Source organism: Manacus candei, unplaced genomic scaffold (genome assembly GCF_025592945.1).
Source record: "Manacus candei isolate 608988 ecotype Guabito, Panama unplaced genomic scaffold, ASM2559294v1 h1tg000014l, whole genome shotgun sequence".
NCBI classification, from domain to species: Eukaryota; Metazoa; Chordata; class Aves; order Passeriformes; family Pipridae; genus Manacus; species Manacus candei.
The window spans coordinates 19,278,133-19,294,961 of NW_026138062.1; the positions used below are offsets into that span (position 1 = coordinate 19,278,133).

The following is a 16,829-nucleotide window of genomic DNA, read 5'->3' on the forward strand; positions in this document are numbered from 1 at the left end:
TCAAAGCTTCACCGACTTTGATCCTCTCCAACCACGGAACAGCCTGTGGAGGTGGTAGCTCATGTAGTGCTCTCTGAGGCACTTCTTACTCTCCTGAGGAAGAGAATTAATACTCACAGGCCCAAGGAGGGGGATTTCAGACCTTCCCTGGGACTGGCAGGAGGCACAGTCTCATGTTGAGACAAATTCTTCAGGCAGTGCAGAGGCAGGCGATCCAGCTCAGCAAACAGCTGGGGCTGCAGGAGCAAGGAGAGCTTTGGGCCAGTAAGGGGTGTGAGCATTCCAAAGCACTCCGTAATGTTCCTAATAATCCAAAGCACTTAAAAATACACTTCAGTACTTACTGTCAGATTAATTTATTAGCAGAAAACATGTTTTGCTGTAAGGCAGATAATTAACAGTGAATTTATGTAATTCTTGGTCAAGAGGCCAAATTATTACTGATAGTTAATACCTGCAATTAAAATGATTGTTCTGAAATGAATGGAAGAGACACAAAATGCACATGGAAATTTCATACAACATATAAAATATATAACTTTTACATTTCTTGAGTAAATACTTTGTAATTTTTATGTAAGAAACAAACATTCTAGAGCTCATCTGCAAAATAAGCACTGCAGGAGATGTCCAATCTTCCATGGCTCTCCCTCGTAAGCAGACAAGCACAGCAGCACCTACAGAGTCCACAGGCTGAGAGAAACTCCATCCACATTGTTCCTGTTGGCCAAGATATAGCCTCTACTTTGTAATTCCAGTAAAAATTGAAGAAGTAGGGTTATATTGATAATCAGAGCCTACAGAAATTTGTGAGCACCTGGAGGAATCTGTAGAATACAGCAAGACACAAAGCCAGGCTTCCAAGCCTTCAGCCTTACAAGCAATTGCAAGTTTCACAGAAAATTTTGTAAAAAAATCCTCTTTTAAAAAAAAAGTTATTTAAAGTAAAGGTAGAATCTTAAGTCCTCCTGAAGTACAGGTTACCAGCAGTGTTTACTGCAGTGTAGTTATTTCATGTGCATGATATTTGACTTGTATCTTGACCACTTCTCTGTGTATCCAGGCCACCAATAATGTTTCAGGGACTTTTTGATTTCAGGTGTTCATATAAAGACACAGATTTTACTGATTTTAATACCAGCAGACTGATCAGTATAAAACTTGAAGAGGATCAAACTTAAACCTGGCCCTGTTTTTTTCTTTGCTTCTACCTAAAGTATAAGAGTAGAGCAAGTGGATTATGGAAACCAGAAGGTTTCAGTGGGTGGAGTAGGGCAGACTAATTTAATTTGGGCAGTGATCTGTCGAAAAAGCCAAGAGTAATTATTCTAACACAAGATGCTTATAAAAAGTGAGGAGGACATATGTCGAAGTAAGATATTTATGATTTAAAACCCCATTATGAAACTCCAACATTTGACTTTATCCTCATATGAAAGATGCAAACAATGAAACTATAGAATCCTTGATCAGAGAAAAAACCTGTCTTTCTGATGTTTATACAGCACCCAGATCAACAACTTAATCCCCTTGCAGCTGGATCTGCTCATCCTGGATTCAGGACCTAGGTTCCTCAGCACTGGATTACAAGACCTGGTGATGTGGCAGCTCAGCAATTTCCCCATGAGCTACGCTGAGAAAGCAGTCTTTTGAGGTGTGATGCAAAAATGGATTTCACCATCACGACCTTAAGTTGACAAAGAGGGTCAGATTTTTCTCTTCCGCTCTCTACCTGGTCCTGGGAAAGGAAGCTGTATGCATCCTGCTTGGCAAGGCAGCAGTGGTGAAGGAGGTCAGCCTGGTGAGATTGCTGCTGCCAGCCCTGCACGTACCACATTCAACCAGCAGCCCTGAAGTAGCCTTCACTCTTACTAGGCTCAGAGAAACAGCAGCTTCTCCAGCTTCAGGAAGAGTGAATTCTCATGATGGTAAGAGGATATAAGCATTCCCCAGTTCTAAAGTCCAGGTACTCAAGAATGAAGCTATGCTATGAGCCATGGGGAAGCACAGCTCCTTCCTGCAGCTCCAAGCATCAAGAACTGTACCTTAAATTACAGGACCAGTATCCAAACTGGGTGAGCACAAATTCCATATAATAATATCACTTTAAGGGTGCTCTGCACACTATCCAATCACAGCTTTGCTGTCTAGTTCCAAGCTTTTCCAAAACCTAAAAGAAACAAAGACAACTTAGAGCAGTATCTTAAGACATGATTCCCCTTCCAGGACCTTAAGGAGGGTAGCAAAGACAAAATGCATGAAAGAACTGGAAAAGGGCTGTTCATGTATCCTACCAGCAGCAGCAGAAAAAAGTGTTATGGTATTTGCACTTGAGAGCTCAGCAGAGGAGTTAACAAAAAGTCTTGAGGCATCTGTTAAAACAAACAGCTAGAGGTCAGATTCAAAGCAGGAAACAGATGGGAATTAGGAGAGAGACCTCTCAAAAGATGGGTACAACTCATTGTTCTGGTTACCCATTACCTACCCCCTCAAAACTAGCAAAAGCACTAGACTGCAGTTTCACTGCCGTTTTAATGTCACCCTTGCTCAACATTAAAGATTGGTACCTGAAAAGATTTGGACTATTCCACTGGTACAGATCGTCCTATCTCAGAAACAACAGGACGCTGGCAATTTATTCACCTCTATAGTCCTAGAAGCCTGTTAGTGAAGATTAACAAAACCAAAACACTAGCAATCTTCACATTTATGTAGGGGCCAGTGAGATGCATACAGCCAAATGCTTTTAGGCCTGCATCCAGAAGCTGAGAAAAACCAAAGCTAATCTTTGTCTTCATTAAAACATATGGACTGCACTTGAGGAAGGACACAAAGCAGTAAGGCAAGTACCATGAAACAACTGCTGCTATGGTAGGTGGAAGACTGTGTATGAGAGACAAGATTGATATCCAAATCATTTACCTAACAATGATTGCTATCCCAATGGTTTTGTGCCTATTATATTGCAGAGCAGACTGAGAAGCAAAAGCCACTTTCAGGAACAGAAACAGTTGCTGGTGCTTATTTATCTACCATTTCCTAGAAGATCCCCTTGACCATTGTATTTGAAGAACTAGGGCTTATTTCTGCATTTTGCTAGTCCAGAACTTAGAAATCCATTCCCTCAACCCATACACCAAGCAAATAAGACATCATTTTACTCTTACTCTGATCTATCAGCAACAAACTTTCAGCATTTTTTTTAATGTGTTAACAATGATCAGCCACCCAGTTACTTTCACAGAAAATACAAGCAGCATTTTTTCGCCAGGAGCTTCTAAATTAAAAAGACCTTCAGGTAATTCCATAAAACATTAAAGACATCATAAATAAACGTATTTTAAAATTCACTTTCCAAACAATAAATAAAACTGTTCCTTATTTGAAAGTGCAAACAGGCTGTATTATAAAAAGTATGAAGCAAGACTGCAGAAGTGCTTAATTATTCAATAGTGACCAAGACACAGTTTCTTGTTTTGGTGCAGCTGGTCATCCAGCGATTTTGTTTTCTGGACCCCATCTAAAGAAAAAAATATGCATCAAATATTAATACAAGAGCAAGTATAGTCTAAATACTCAACACAGACAGGCACACTGGAATAACACTGGAGGTGGGCAGGGGATGGAGTTCCCTCACAGAGGAACACACAGTAAGCACAGCTAAGAGGAACATACTAAGAAAAGAGAGCAACTTAAAACAGTTCAGTGTTGAAAATGCAAGCACACCATATTAAAACATTAGAGAAATGAGCCTCGTTAAAGGTCATCAAACAAAGTACCCCAGGATGAATCTTTCTCCAGCTGTGTCTAAAAACCATTAACAGAGGAAGGGACAAACAAGCCCTAACATTTTGCAGTGATCACTAGTGGCATAAACACTGCTCTGAGCCCTTCCCTCCAGCCCATAAGGAAATAGCTAATGAAGAGACTTCTCCACGGAGTACGTGGCTATTGTGTGCCACAAAAAACACCTTCAGTCTTTTCTAATGCCCCTATCACGGTAGTCAGTGCTTTGAGCAACTGCCAACTCCCTATCTTTACACTCTGTATCTTCCTGCTCGCGGCACAAAAATTATTTAGCTGCTTTTTCCACGTTATTTTCCCCTCTTGGTGAGAAACATTTTAAGGATTGGTAGCTGACAGAAGATCCCTTTGGCAGGTCCCTTTTATAGCAAAAAAAGGCTTCAAAGAAAGACTTATCTAAACTCTGTTTTCAGATGACAGCTCCCTTGCTACAAAGGGTGTGCAATGACAAGGATATTGTGGCCTTTATATTATACATGTGTATATACACACAAATACATAAGAAGCACTGAAATGTTCTGCATAACATATTTAAATGACTTGGAGGAGTCCAATTTCTCCTGAAAAATAATGGCACTCTTTATAGAACACAAAATATAAAGTCTTTATAGAACAAAATTTAAAACATGATGAAGTAGTCTGAAATGATCTATATGCAAAACAGCATGGCAATGACCTTGATAACTGCATTACTAGATTTTGTGACATGTGTGTCAATGCCAAGCATTTGTTAAAACAAGCTTGGTTTTGACTTACAGTTGGTTCATCTACTTATTCAAAAAACTCAGAGAAGTTTTCATAGCAAAATTTAACTCATTGAAAACAAGATTAACTAAGACTAATCAATCACAGAGGAATTCAGGTTTGTTTAAAACGTGATCTCACTTATTGACTTCAGTCATAAAATGAACTAATGAGAAAATACTTACTTTCCCTGGCTGTAGGGTCATGGAATTCAAGGGCATTAGAGTACAATGGATTTAGTTGCCACTGATAAAAGAAGAAGAAAACATTTACTTATTCCAGAAGACAGAAAAAGGAGCAAAGGGAGGAAAGAAAAGTACCCTAAAGACCTACACTGTGAGGCATGACTGGGGGTGAGGTGAGAAATGAAGGGCTCCCCCTTGAGCACACACTTGCTTTGAGGATAACTAACTGATAAGGAATGTGTAGACATTTACTCCCTTGAGAAGGGGAAATGAGCCTGTTCAACAGTGCTGCAGTTCATCATGGTGAGCACTGAGTGCAGGTGCACTTGGCTGCCTTCAAAATGCACTGCAGCTCTTTCAGGAGCTGCTGGAAGGGCCAACAAAATCATGCAGTGATCTCCAACATCAGCTGCCATGCTGTGACAGGGGAGGCTTTGGAGAACTTCCGAGTGCGAAGAGACCACCTCAAACTACAGCAAAAAAGGAAGAGGGAAACCCCCACTGTAGATACAGAAAATAGAGACATTTGGCTCCACCATCTGCCATATGGCACAGCACTTCTCCCCAGTACAGGGACAGAGCAACCTCTCAACTTGACAGCACAGTGCTCCCCTATGCTGGCTGCAGATGACTGCTCACTCTACTCTCCCATCAATTCTGCCCACAGTTTTTAGAATATACTATATTTAGACACTTACTGTAAATTTGCTTACACCCTCAAGTTCACCAAACTTCATATAGGATATGTCTGCTTTCTTTTTTCCAGCATCAACATCTCCTGCATAGATCTGCTTGATACCAGCCCCTTTAATTAAAGGGACACATTCATCACATGGACACTTTGTCACAAATATCATGCTTCTCTCGTCTGGCTTTATTTCTCGACATCTACAAGCAGTCAGAAAACAGAATTTCAGAGTTCGTATCTTGATGGCTTTGAATTGTCACAAACTTGACACCTCAGAAGAAGAAGCAAAGAAGTGTTATCTACTCTCAGAAGCATCTTATTCCTTATCAAGTGGCAAGTACACAATGATATCTGGTTTGGTTTGACTATCTGTGAACAAAACACTCAATCCATGTCTCCACACATATCATTGCTGGAAGCCTCATCAACTGCCACACTTCTGTATTTCAGGTTATAGCATGGTCTAGCAGGAAGCAGAGGCAGTAGCTTGTATTGAATAGTAACTGAAGGAGTGAATATCCTTCAAAAACCAGTTTCACTTGAGAAGTCTGAAGAAACCCCAGGAGTTGGCTGGTTTCCACACACATCCAAGTTCTACATCATAGGCATAAACAAAGCTGTGATTGCAACCCACACTTCGTCACAGTGACATCATGCATTGTCCTGGTGTTGGCTGCCACAAAGTTAATTTCTTCTCAGTAGCTGATACAGTGCTGTGCTTTGGATTTAGTAGGAGAATAATGTTGATAACACACTGATGTTTTAGTTGTTGCTAAGAAGTGCTTACTCTGAATCAAGCACTTTTTTTGTGCCTCATATTCTGCCAATAAGGAGCTGCACAAGAAGGCGGATGTGTGACCTAAATTGACCAAAAGGATATTCCATACCACAGTGTCATGTCTAGTATGTAAACTGGGGGAATTACCCAGAGGGGGTGTGGCACTGATCAGTGAATGGTGAGCAATTGTATCATGCATCACTTGTTTTTTTCCTTGTTAGTATTACTATTATTATAATATCTTAATTTGTTTCAATTATTAAACTGTTCTCATCTCAACCCATAAGTTTTACTTTTGATTCTCCTCCCCATTCCACCAGGAGAGGGGGGGAGAGCCAGCAGCTGTGCAGTGCTCAGATGCCAGCTGGGCTTAAACCATGACATGCATTTGCCATAGAATTCTTTCTGAACCATCTCATTCTTTTCAGTGGTAAAAATAAGCCCATTTACCTGAATGTCAAGGCGTTCTGCTCCGCATGTATAATATATCTGAACTTTCTGATTTCACGATCTTTTTGCTTATCATCCATGTGTGGAAAATCAGCATATTCAGATCCAACAGGAAAGGCATTGTAACCACAGCCTACAAAGTACATTGCTCCTGTTCCATCACAGCTTCTCTGCAACAGTAAGCAAAGCACCAAATTTGGAGGTATTTAAACTGTTCTCAGTCAAAATGCTGTGCAATGTATGCTGTCACATTATCAGTTCAGCCAAGTTACAGCAGTTGAAAGAGAGCTCAGCTCTTGCAAACTGCTCCATGTCTGTATGGAGCTTTTCCACCAGGCTCTGTAGGACCCACACAGGCAAAGTGTAACATCTCAGTTATGCTGCATCAGGCTTTAGAGGCTTTCCTTTTGGCAAGTAATACTGATAGCAGTGACAAGAAATCTGAAGGACTTCGTCTGCAATGTATAAAATTAAAGACAACTGGAGTTCATCCCTGATGTGCCAGAGATGGTGTTTCATCTCCCTCTCAACAGACCCAGCGACCAGTGGGCCGATAAGTAGCAAAAAGCAATTGAAACCAGAACAAGAAACAAAACAGCAGTAAGCAGCTGATGACTGGATGCTAAAAACAAATGAAGAGTATGTTGCACCTGCATGAAGAATGAGGCTTCCTGGGACTGGTAACATGCATAATGAGAGACATAAAGAAATAAAACCTTTATGTTTGGATGGGAAAAAGCACCGTAACAATATCTGCAGAAAAATACCACTTTCATGCAAAAAGGAAAGTGCTAAAGCCAGTACAGCATTTCAAGTACAACAAATATCCTCAAGAGATTGTCAGGCTATAATTGCACTGAGACCTCTCCAAAAAAAAGCTGCAAAGAGGGATCATGCAGAGTAGGCACCTGCTGCCCAATCAGCAGCTGTGGCAAAACCTTGTAGCCAGGATACCTGGAATAACGGACAGGCACACTGAAAGTCCAGGTGGAGATACTGTAGTAGTTACTAAAATAATTTATATTTCCTCTTCATCTAAAAGCATAACAGTGAACTAGTCATTAACTTAGTTACTAAAGCACGAGAAGCACAAGCTTTCTATAGTGCTGTGTGTTTGCATGAAAAACAGAGGTGTATAATGGTAAATAAAAAGTTCAAAGCAAGTGTATGAGTTTTGAGTGCAAGAAAAAGTAACTTTTTCAATACTTACTGATTTTTCTTCTGCCCAAATAATAGCTCCAACTCCTGTCTTATGATCCTCTAAAATACATAACATTTTAGGAGTAAATAACAAATAAAGCAGTTCCAAATTACCTATACATTAACATATGACATCCTAGAGCAAGGAATAACATTTATTGTTGCTTTGTGGACAGGAGGAAAGAAATGCAGAAAGATTAAGAGCTTTGAAATCATATGAGTCTCCTGTAAAAGCAGGGTGTGCTTTAACTGCAAGGCAGTCATTCTGAGACTTAGTTGTGTACATTTGTTCAAAAATGCAACAAAGCAACCAACACATAGGTAAGACAATGTGTGCCAAGAATGTACGTGGACAGGTTCACTGATGTGAGACAGCAAACTGATAAAAACCTTCTTATTGTTTACTACTTAATTACTTTATTTCTGCCATTCTTTTAAGTTTATGGTTCTGCAGTCTGAATTCCTATCGAAATTAGTTGTATTTTATACCCAATTCAGAGACAAAATATTAACCACTGGATTTTGGGGTGTGTGTTATATCACCACTGCGGGAAAACTGGTACCCAACTTTCATTATGTGTGACTTGGAAGGTTTTTATGGAACCTGGAAATCCTCCACAGTAGTGACTGATGAGAGTCTTGACCAATTAAAACAGAGTATATCAAGGAGAAAAAATGTTTCAGGTTTCCATTGATTGATATTGTAGAACACACTGTTTCTATTAATCATTTCCATCATCCTTAGCATCACTACCATACTGAATCACTCAAAAAGGGTCTTTCCTGCCAAAGATATATTTTATGGGAACTTTTTTATATTCTGCATATTTATCAGTCACTGATGAAGTGATGAAAATGATAATCACTGATTATCATCTGCACATAGAAAATATCCTATGATCTTGCTCCCCTTATATCCATCTATATAATAATGTGAAGCATCTAAATATGGGGGGGGGGGGTTGCTATTTGTTTTAATTTCATTACAGGATTAAAGTGGAATAAGAGTTTCCTCAAAAAACAGACCTGAGCCCAGGGTAAAAACCACACATAAAACTGAATTTTGCTGCCTCAAGAATGAGTACTCAAGCTTGGCCATTCCATCTTGTTCAGTACAACAGTAGCTCTACAAAGAACTCACAACTGGTTCCGTAAAGCTTCTGAATTGCATCTAAAAAATGCAATCTCCTCTGCAATTTCTGGAGAGCAAATCTGTGGAGGGTACCTAACTTGATAGGTTGGGTTTGTGTGTGTGTGTATTGGGGGATTAGTTTTGGTTTAACCTTTATGTAGGTACTCTCTATTTGTTTACAATGGTTTAGAAAAAGCAACTATCATATCTGGAGGACAAAAACATCACTAAGGAGTACCACCAAGTTTTAAGTCTTCATATTCTGTTCTCTGGAAGAACTTATTGGTTTACTATGTGGCTACCCAGAGAGAATAAAGTAGCGAACAGAAGTCATCTCTATCAAGAGAGAGTAATAAATATCCTTCCACCCCAGAAGCCTGTACATAAAACTCCAGCATCTGTGCAAAAAAAAAAAAATCAGATATATAAGCACTTCTACTAAGAAGATTAGAACTAGGAGACTTGATATAACTGTACTTAATGCCCTACTGAAAGGATATTATTTCACTGTTTTTCTGAAGTGTACATAATCTGCTTGAAATATTGGCATTTATTTGATAACAGAAGTATCTTGTGAAACCTCAGTAAAAAGAGCCTCAGAGCAGCTTGAAGAATGTAAATGTCATTCTGTTCTGTTTTCAGTAGGATGCTGGACACGTTGGCAGGGCAGGGTGTGCCAGCACTGTATGTGAAATACCTGCACTGATGTTCTCTTGGAAAGCTTTCACACACAATACTATGTACCCCTGTGGACTCTTTACTATTACTGCTGCACCTGTTTCACACATGTAGGAATGGAGTTCCACAGCTTGCTCAAGGAAGCATTTGGAAGAATAAGACTGAAATCAGGAACCTTCTCTACTCATGAGACCCATCCTTGTTCCGCTGCTGTAACAACTCACCTGTCCGGTACGCAAGGAGCCTGGCTTGTATCATGCAGTGCCTTGCAATGTCTTGGGGCAAACACTGCTCATCTGTTTCATTTGTTCTTGGTGATTCACAATTGTAAAATCCAAAACATCCAAAGACGGGGACACTGGCAGCCACTGTTGCCAAGACCAAGACAAGATCTTTCATATTTTGCCTAAGGTTGCTGAAGTATGGATTTTCACAGAGGTTCTCCAGTCCCATTGTCATCAATATTTGCTTGTGCATTTCCTCATTTGAAATTAGGAATAAGCTTTCATACTCTTTTATTCTCTCTTGCCTACACGCAGTATAAAAGTCAGTATTACAGTCAGGCTGTGATTTTGCTATTTTCTGAATAAAATCAAACTTGGTGGAAGTTTCTTCAATAAACTGCACCATATAGCACACCAAAGGCTGAAGCAGCACACACACACGAGCACGACTATTTGATTTCAGTCTTTCTACTGCTTTGGCATCTAACTTTGCGTCATCAGTACTCGTGGGATTGGACGCCTCGTTTTGCAAGCTGATTTCAGGATCTGCAGGCCAGTAAGAAATCCTGTTCACCCCGGCTGGAAGAGAAGATAATGCAGCAAAAGGAACCATGCGAGCACAGTGGAACATAAAACTCATATTCAACACACTATTGCCTAACCCTGGTTTTACTCCTCTAAGGCCTAAGTGCTGTTTAAGGTGAGTCTGGACAGAAAAATGCTGGTAGATACAAGTATCAAGGGGTTATTTGGCTTGATAATCAGACTATAGACAAAAATTGGAGTTTCCCAAGTTCTAAGATCTTTGCGAGAGCCTAATTTTGCATCTTACCTACAACAGCTACATTAGCAACACACAAAAAAAGTTAGCACTAGTAGATGTTGCTGCTGAGATTAAAAATCAATGTTTGCAGAAGGGGTGTGCCAGAATTTCATGAAGTGAATAATCTGGCTTGTCTTCATCTCCCTTGGGAAAAGGAAACCCTTAAGTACTCCCTGTGATTTCTCTCTCTCATGAAAACCACCCTTCCTCCAGTGTTACTAACAAACCACGGGAAGGCAAGGAAAAATGTAGCAACCTAGGCCTTTTCATCAGGCTTAGGGATGCTCTGGCAAAGTGCAACAGGTACGTCAGTATCTCAGCAGTGCAGCCCACCTGAGAAACAAAGGACCACCAATAATAACAGCTGCACAGAGAAACAGGCTCTCGGGAGCAAACCCTAGTGTCTTGACCATCAGCTCCAGGAGATGTACATTGACTCTTGGAAAATATCTGTGCAGTCTACACAAGTTAGGGACTGGCATTCACAACTGGGAGAGTCCAAAGAGAAAACAGGCTTTCTGATAGCATGCACCACGAGCATAACATTTACTCCTATTCTACTACAGTCATTGCTTACCATTTACAATCATTTTTAAACAAGTTGAACATGGTTTTCTGGAAAAATAAAGATCACAGGTTTTAAGTCTTGATCCATGTTTAATGAGTGCAATCTGGCCAGCATGCAAGTCTGTACTGGAACAATGAAGACCAATAATCTTCATGTTTTTCACCACGACTAGACCACTCTTCTTCACCTACAGAAAAATGCATTACTATTATTATTATTTTACTTTTTTTTTAACATGAAGATCACAGAGATGTTAGAGGTCTTCCTTGGGTAACAATACGCAACCATTGGCAGAGTTCTTCAGTACAAGTTGTAATACAAACCATTAAACAATCTCTGATACACCTTCCTACACATTTTTTGTTGTTGGTTTTTTTTTTCACATGTGCCTGTTAACACCAGTGCTTGTTTCAAACTCCAAATAGGAACTTGTCACAAATTCCTGATTTTTTTCTGGTCATTGTTTTGCCCATAACAAAATCCAGAAGGAGTAAAGAAGATTCTGTCAATTATAGCTGAAATCCCCTCTGAATCAGCCAGCATCTGGAAATGCTCATAAATTTAATTTCTGTCTTAAGCTTGACCACGGAGGGAACCAATAGCTTCTCCAGCTTTATTTCAGTCTCTTCTTTAATGGAAATGAATCCTAGTTCTAAAGGATCTTCAGTGAAAAAGCTCTGTATACCACATACAAGAGCTATTACAACTGAATTCCCACGTATTGTGAGGAAACTGGATACAAGCTAGTTTGATGAAGCTGGTGAAACAGATCTCATTAGACAATCTAGCTGCTACTGAACACTGTTGCCTTAGATCTGTAAATTATTCAGTTGCTTTGTGGTTACAGAAGTGAGGTTGTACAAAAGCCCTACCTACAACCCAAGAGCCATTCCTTACTGAATTACTGAATTTCAAACTGCTTTTGAAGTCTGTCTGGTGCTCCTCGTCTACCCTTCTTTCAGATCTAGCACACCAAGCTCTGAAAATTAGGGCTAATTTTCACTCAAGTAATTTTCCTGTCTTTCCTTGCCCTGGCTGATAATGTGCTATGGATCTTAGCATAGGGGTATGCTCTGCAAAACATAGCAATCATTTTAAATAGTGCAATAAGAAGTCTGATCACAAAAGGAAACACCCTGTCCCAGGACACTCCGAAAATGCCCCTCTACTTTGAAGTGTAACAGTAACAGGCTGCTATTTAGAAGACCCATTCTCAAGCACAGTTTCTTTTCACTGTCACTAGTTACCTATAAGTCCTTTATCAGCAAACATTTCAAGTAGTTGTGTGCACCTCCACTGTATAAGAGAACTGATCTACTACAATCATGACATTGTAATTCTAAAAGAGTATCTCTACACCATTGACTACATTGACTTTAAAGTCATAATTAGCATACACACAGTATACACCATTCCTCCTTTGTTATGCTCTTTAAAATACCCACCATTTTTTAGTGCTTGCTTCACCCCTTGGGAATATATCTTGTATTTCAGAGTTTTTCAGAAATAGCATGCTATTCACTCATTTTGCTACTTTTCTCCCACCACTGGATTTTTTTGTACTTCTAAGAAATAATTGCAAAAAGTTTACTAGTTTGTTGTTGTTGTTGGGGGGGGTGTGTGGTTTTTTTTTGTCTGGACTATCTGTCATATAAAGAGCAGTTGGGTTAAGTTCATTGCAGGAGCTGCTCAGAAAGACCAATTAACAGTAAGTATAGACATTTTACCTGTGATTTTTTCCATTGTTCAGATGAGGGAAAGAGCTCCATCCAGAGACTCAATAAAGTAAAAAGATTGACCTTAGAAAGTCTTGGTATTTGACCTGTCATTTGAAGGAAAAAGGAAATATTTATTAGAGAATATTTATAAAGAAACTCCACATTACTGAACATTGTTTTTCAAGTCTTCTACACCACAGCTGCTACAGAAGCTGGTTCATCAACCCCTTCTGCTGTTTCATCAGCTAAATCCACATGGTCCTCTTCAGGGCAGTCACTCAGGATGCCCACATCTGGATGCAGAGATCAGATCTGTGCAACAAGAGGAAGTGATGAAGCTTTCATTGAAATTCAGTGAATTAATTCTACTAAGAGGTGAAGAGCAGAAATCACAGATCAGATAATCAGATCCCACATAACTGTGCTCAAATGGTTCACAGATGGTTACAGAATCTGGGACATAGCTTCTGATTCAGCTTCAGGCTCACCACAAAAGAGAGCAGAAACACCTAGGCACGCATCATGATCTTACACTGACACCTGCAGCAAGAGGGGATAGAATCATAGAATCAGCTGGGTTGGAAAGGACCTCTGAGATCATCAAGTCCAACCCTTGATCCAACACTGCCGTGGTTACTAGACCATGGCACTAACTGCCCCATCCAGTCTTGTCTTAAAAACCTCCAGGGATGGAGAATCCACCACTTCCCTGGGTAGCCATTGTGAAACCTTCCAGTTACATCAGTTGTGAAGATCCTGCTTCTGGACTTTTACTAACCAGATTTTGGTTAGATTTCTACAAAAATTTAAACCTTTTGCTCAGGTTGTCACTTCTGACAAAATAACCAAAGAGGTGGCAAAGAATCCCTTCTTGGACCACCAACTTGCACTGTGCTGTGCTACTACTCAAAATCTGGACGTGGTCCTGTGAGGGCCAGTGCTCAGCAGCACTGAGCGTCCCACAAAGGAAAAAGGAGGAAGTACTGCACTGCTCAGGAAAGCTTGCACTGTTCCAGATGTGAAGCTGTCTTGCCTCATACTTGGAAAGAAGGTAATTAAGTCTTCAAAAAAGTTCCAGTCCCTATTTCAGGGGTGCTTACAGAGAGCTGTAATGAACACATATTCCTCTGCAGGTCTCATGTGTGCTGTCTGACAATAGTATTATTTCTGGTTTTGTCCTTTCCCACAAACGTTACAGTTTTTGCAAAGGGGGAAAAGGCAGAGACAAGAATAGAATACAATAGAGGAAAACATTCTTTAAGTAGTTCCAGCCGTCTGGAAGAGATATAATCACATACGATTGCTTGGGTGGGGAGAGGGTTCGTTTAATGACATGTCTGTGAACCACAACAATTAGGACAGCAGATAAACATATGGAATCCATAACTGAAATACCATTTTCAGACAGTATTTTAGCAGCTTTTTTTTGACACAGAAGTGTGGGTTTGGAAAGCAAATATAGGCCTGTGAGCAGCACCATCTGATGCCACATTGTTCATTACTCCTTAGGCTGTTCAGCTCTGCTATGCCACTGCACACAAGCACTGGAAGGGGTACAAGGTGTGCTCGAAATGTATATGGCAGGCAGCACACACTGCTGTCGTAGCACAAGCAGGTACAGTTCCCAGATAGCAGGTTAAAAGAAACAAAGCAACTTATACCAACTCATACATATACCCTCATGGATTACAATTTGACATACAGAGTGGACTTAGAATACACCACAAAAAAGTTTTAATTACTGTTTGTTTTCTTGGACCTAACCTGAATGCAACCTGTCAAAACACATGGGAAACAAAATGAAGAATGCACATCACAACATCACTGTTGTGAGCTGACATGAATTTGTAATGAGAAGCAGGAGAATATTATGATGAAAAAGGAAAGACCTGTGGTTACAGTTATATCTACGTGTTTGTATCTTTACTCACTTAGGTACTTAAACACTCCTTTAGGTTCAACAGAGTGCAAAGATTGCCGATTAAAGTGAACCAGAAAAAGGCAAAAGATATCTTACAGAATTTAAAGCAACTACAAAAGATTGAGGAAGTAGAAGAATCAGGCTCTCTGCTACTGAGAGTAAAACCAAGCATAAAAGGAGTGCTCTTTTCAGGTGTATTAAGCCCACAGCTTCCCTACTTCACACAAAGGTATGATTTTTTCCTCCGGGTTATGAATCCTGCTTCAGTGAGGCAAAGCATGCTCCAGGGAAAGCATGCTGTGAAGGCTAGTGACGAAAACTCCACTGCTCCTGCACTTGCAAGCAAATAGGAGCAGGGCACTGCCCATCCAGACATGGCTCAGATACAGGATTATGCCATGTTTGTAATGCAGAAATTCTTAGTCCAAAGTCTGTAAGGGTTATAAGAAGTGCTTTGACACCATCAAGGAGAAGGATACTGGTGACATCACTGTACTGCCTGGGAAATGGAAACTAAAACCTATTTTCAGTGTTCATCATTTTTGCTTGCTTGGAAGCAGGATTTCCTTAAAACTACGAAGAAACAAAACCCATTTACCCATCAGAGACCTGGCAGCCCTGTCAAGGTGCTTAGTGTGGGAGCTATATATACTCCACATCTGTATGAGCACACCACTCCCCGGGACCGCAGCGATGGGATCTATGAAATCTGTCAGAATCTGCTTCATCTGGGCACTCCCAGCCTTGTGAGGAAGTTGCTCTCTACTAAATCCGTACTTGGGCCCTGCTGTAGGGGTTAGTGAAAACACCCCTTAGAAGGCAAGTGTTCTTATGCACATTGCATTTTATTATACTTATCAAATAGACATGGTATAGGAGAGGAAAAAGAGATCATTGTGATGGGGGTGGGGAAGCAAAATACAAGCTTATGTTATCAAAAGGCCCTTATGGAGAACCGTGCTGCCAAGCAGGGGTGGGGGAGGAGGGAGGAGATATATATAGATATATATATATACTTTCTTGCATATATATGCATATGCTTACATATACTATAATAAGTATATATATATATATATATATATACACTTTATATATATACACTAGATACAGTATACATAAACTGTATACATAATAAAGTATATATTCTTATATATAGGTATATATATGCTTATATATACTATACATATAAGTATATGCATCCTTTATATATCTAAATATATATATACACTTTTTATATATACAGACACACTTTATATGTACATATATAGTGTGTATATATGCTCTCTATATATGTATGTTTATGTGTATATATATGTATGCATATATGTGTGTGTATATCTATCTATCTACCTATATCTCCACTGAGGGGCAGGAGAACTCTCTGAAGCAGCAGCAAAGGAGGGGGAAGGCGGGGGCTCCGAACAGCCCCAGGAAGGCGGGAAGAGCCTCCTGAGGAGAGGACAAACCGAGGCATTTCGTTAAACACCTGGGAGCACGCGGCGGGTGAGGAGAGACCCGCGGGAGGCCGGTCAGCGCACACTCCCTCACACCCCCCTGTCCTGTCCTGTCCCGCCCCGCCGTCAGCGCGGCGCGGCCACGGCCCCCTCACGGCGGGGCAGGCCCCGGCCCGCCCCCCCCGCAGCCCGGCTCACCGGCCATGCTGTCGGTCTGCGTGCTCGCCGTGCTTGCCGTGGTCGCCGCGTTCGCCCGCGGCCCCCCGGCCGCCGCTTCCTCCGCGCCGTGCATGGGTGCCGGTGCCGCCCGGAGCCCCCCGCCGGCCCCGCTCCGCCTCCATGGCGGCCCCGCCCCCATGGCGGCCCCTCCTCCCGCGGGGCGGTGCCGTCCCCACGGCAACGGCGCTGACGGGCGGGCAGCTCGGCCAATGGGCAGCGGCTACGGAGAGGGGGCGGGGTTGG

The 16,829-nt window shown here is 41.0% G+C and overlaps 1 protein-coding gene across 1 annotated transcript; it reads right to left on the bottom strand.

Moving 5' to 3' along the window:
* Positions 1–337: 337 nt before the first annotated feature.
* On the bottom strand, positions 338–16,706 carry CDADC1 (cytidine and dCMP deaminase domain containing 1). Its single transcript, XM_051779325.1, has 9 exons — positions 16,566–16,706; positions 13,002–13,096; positions 11,284–11,461; positions 9,884–10,462; positions 7,860–7,909; positions 6,650–6,819; positions 5,432–5,621; positions 4,734–4,794; positions 338–3,520 (listed from the first exon to the last, which is right to left on the bottom strand). The coding sequence occupies exons 1-9, from the start codon at positions 16,657–16,659 to the stop codon at positions 3,447–3,449; spliced, it is 1,491 nt and encodes a 496-aa protein (XP_051635285.1). The 5' UTR covers positions 16,660–16,706; the 3' UTR covers positions 338–3,446.
* Between the last annotated feature and the right edge of the window lie 123 nt (positions 16,707–16,829).

Excerpts from the sequence above, each read along its gene's own strand:
- CDADC1 (XM_051779325.1), bottom strand. The coding sequence starts at position 16,659 with ATGCACGGCGCGGAGGAAGCGGCGGCCGGGGGGCCGCGGGCGAACGCG. Across the intron at positions 7,910-9,883 it reads GCTCCTTGCGTACCGGACAG|AGGATCATAAGACAGGAGTT; the intron begins GTGAGTTGTTAC and ends TATGTATTTTAG. Across the intron at positions 5,622-6,649 it reads CAGAACGCCTTGACATTCAG|ATGTCGAGAAATAAAGCCAG; the intron begins GTAAATGGGCTT and ends GACTGCTTGTAG.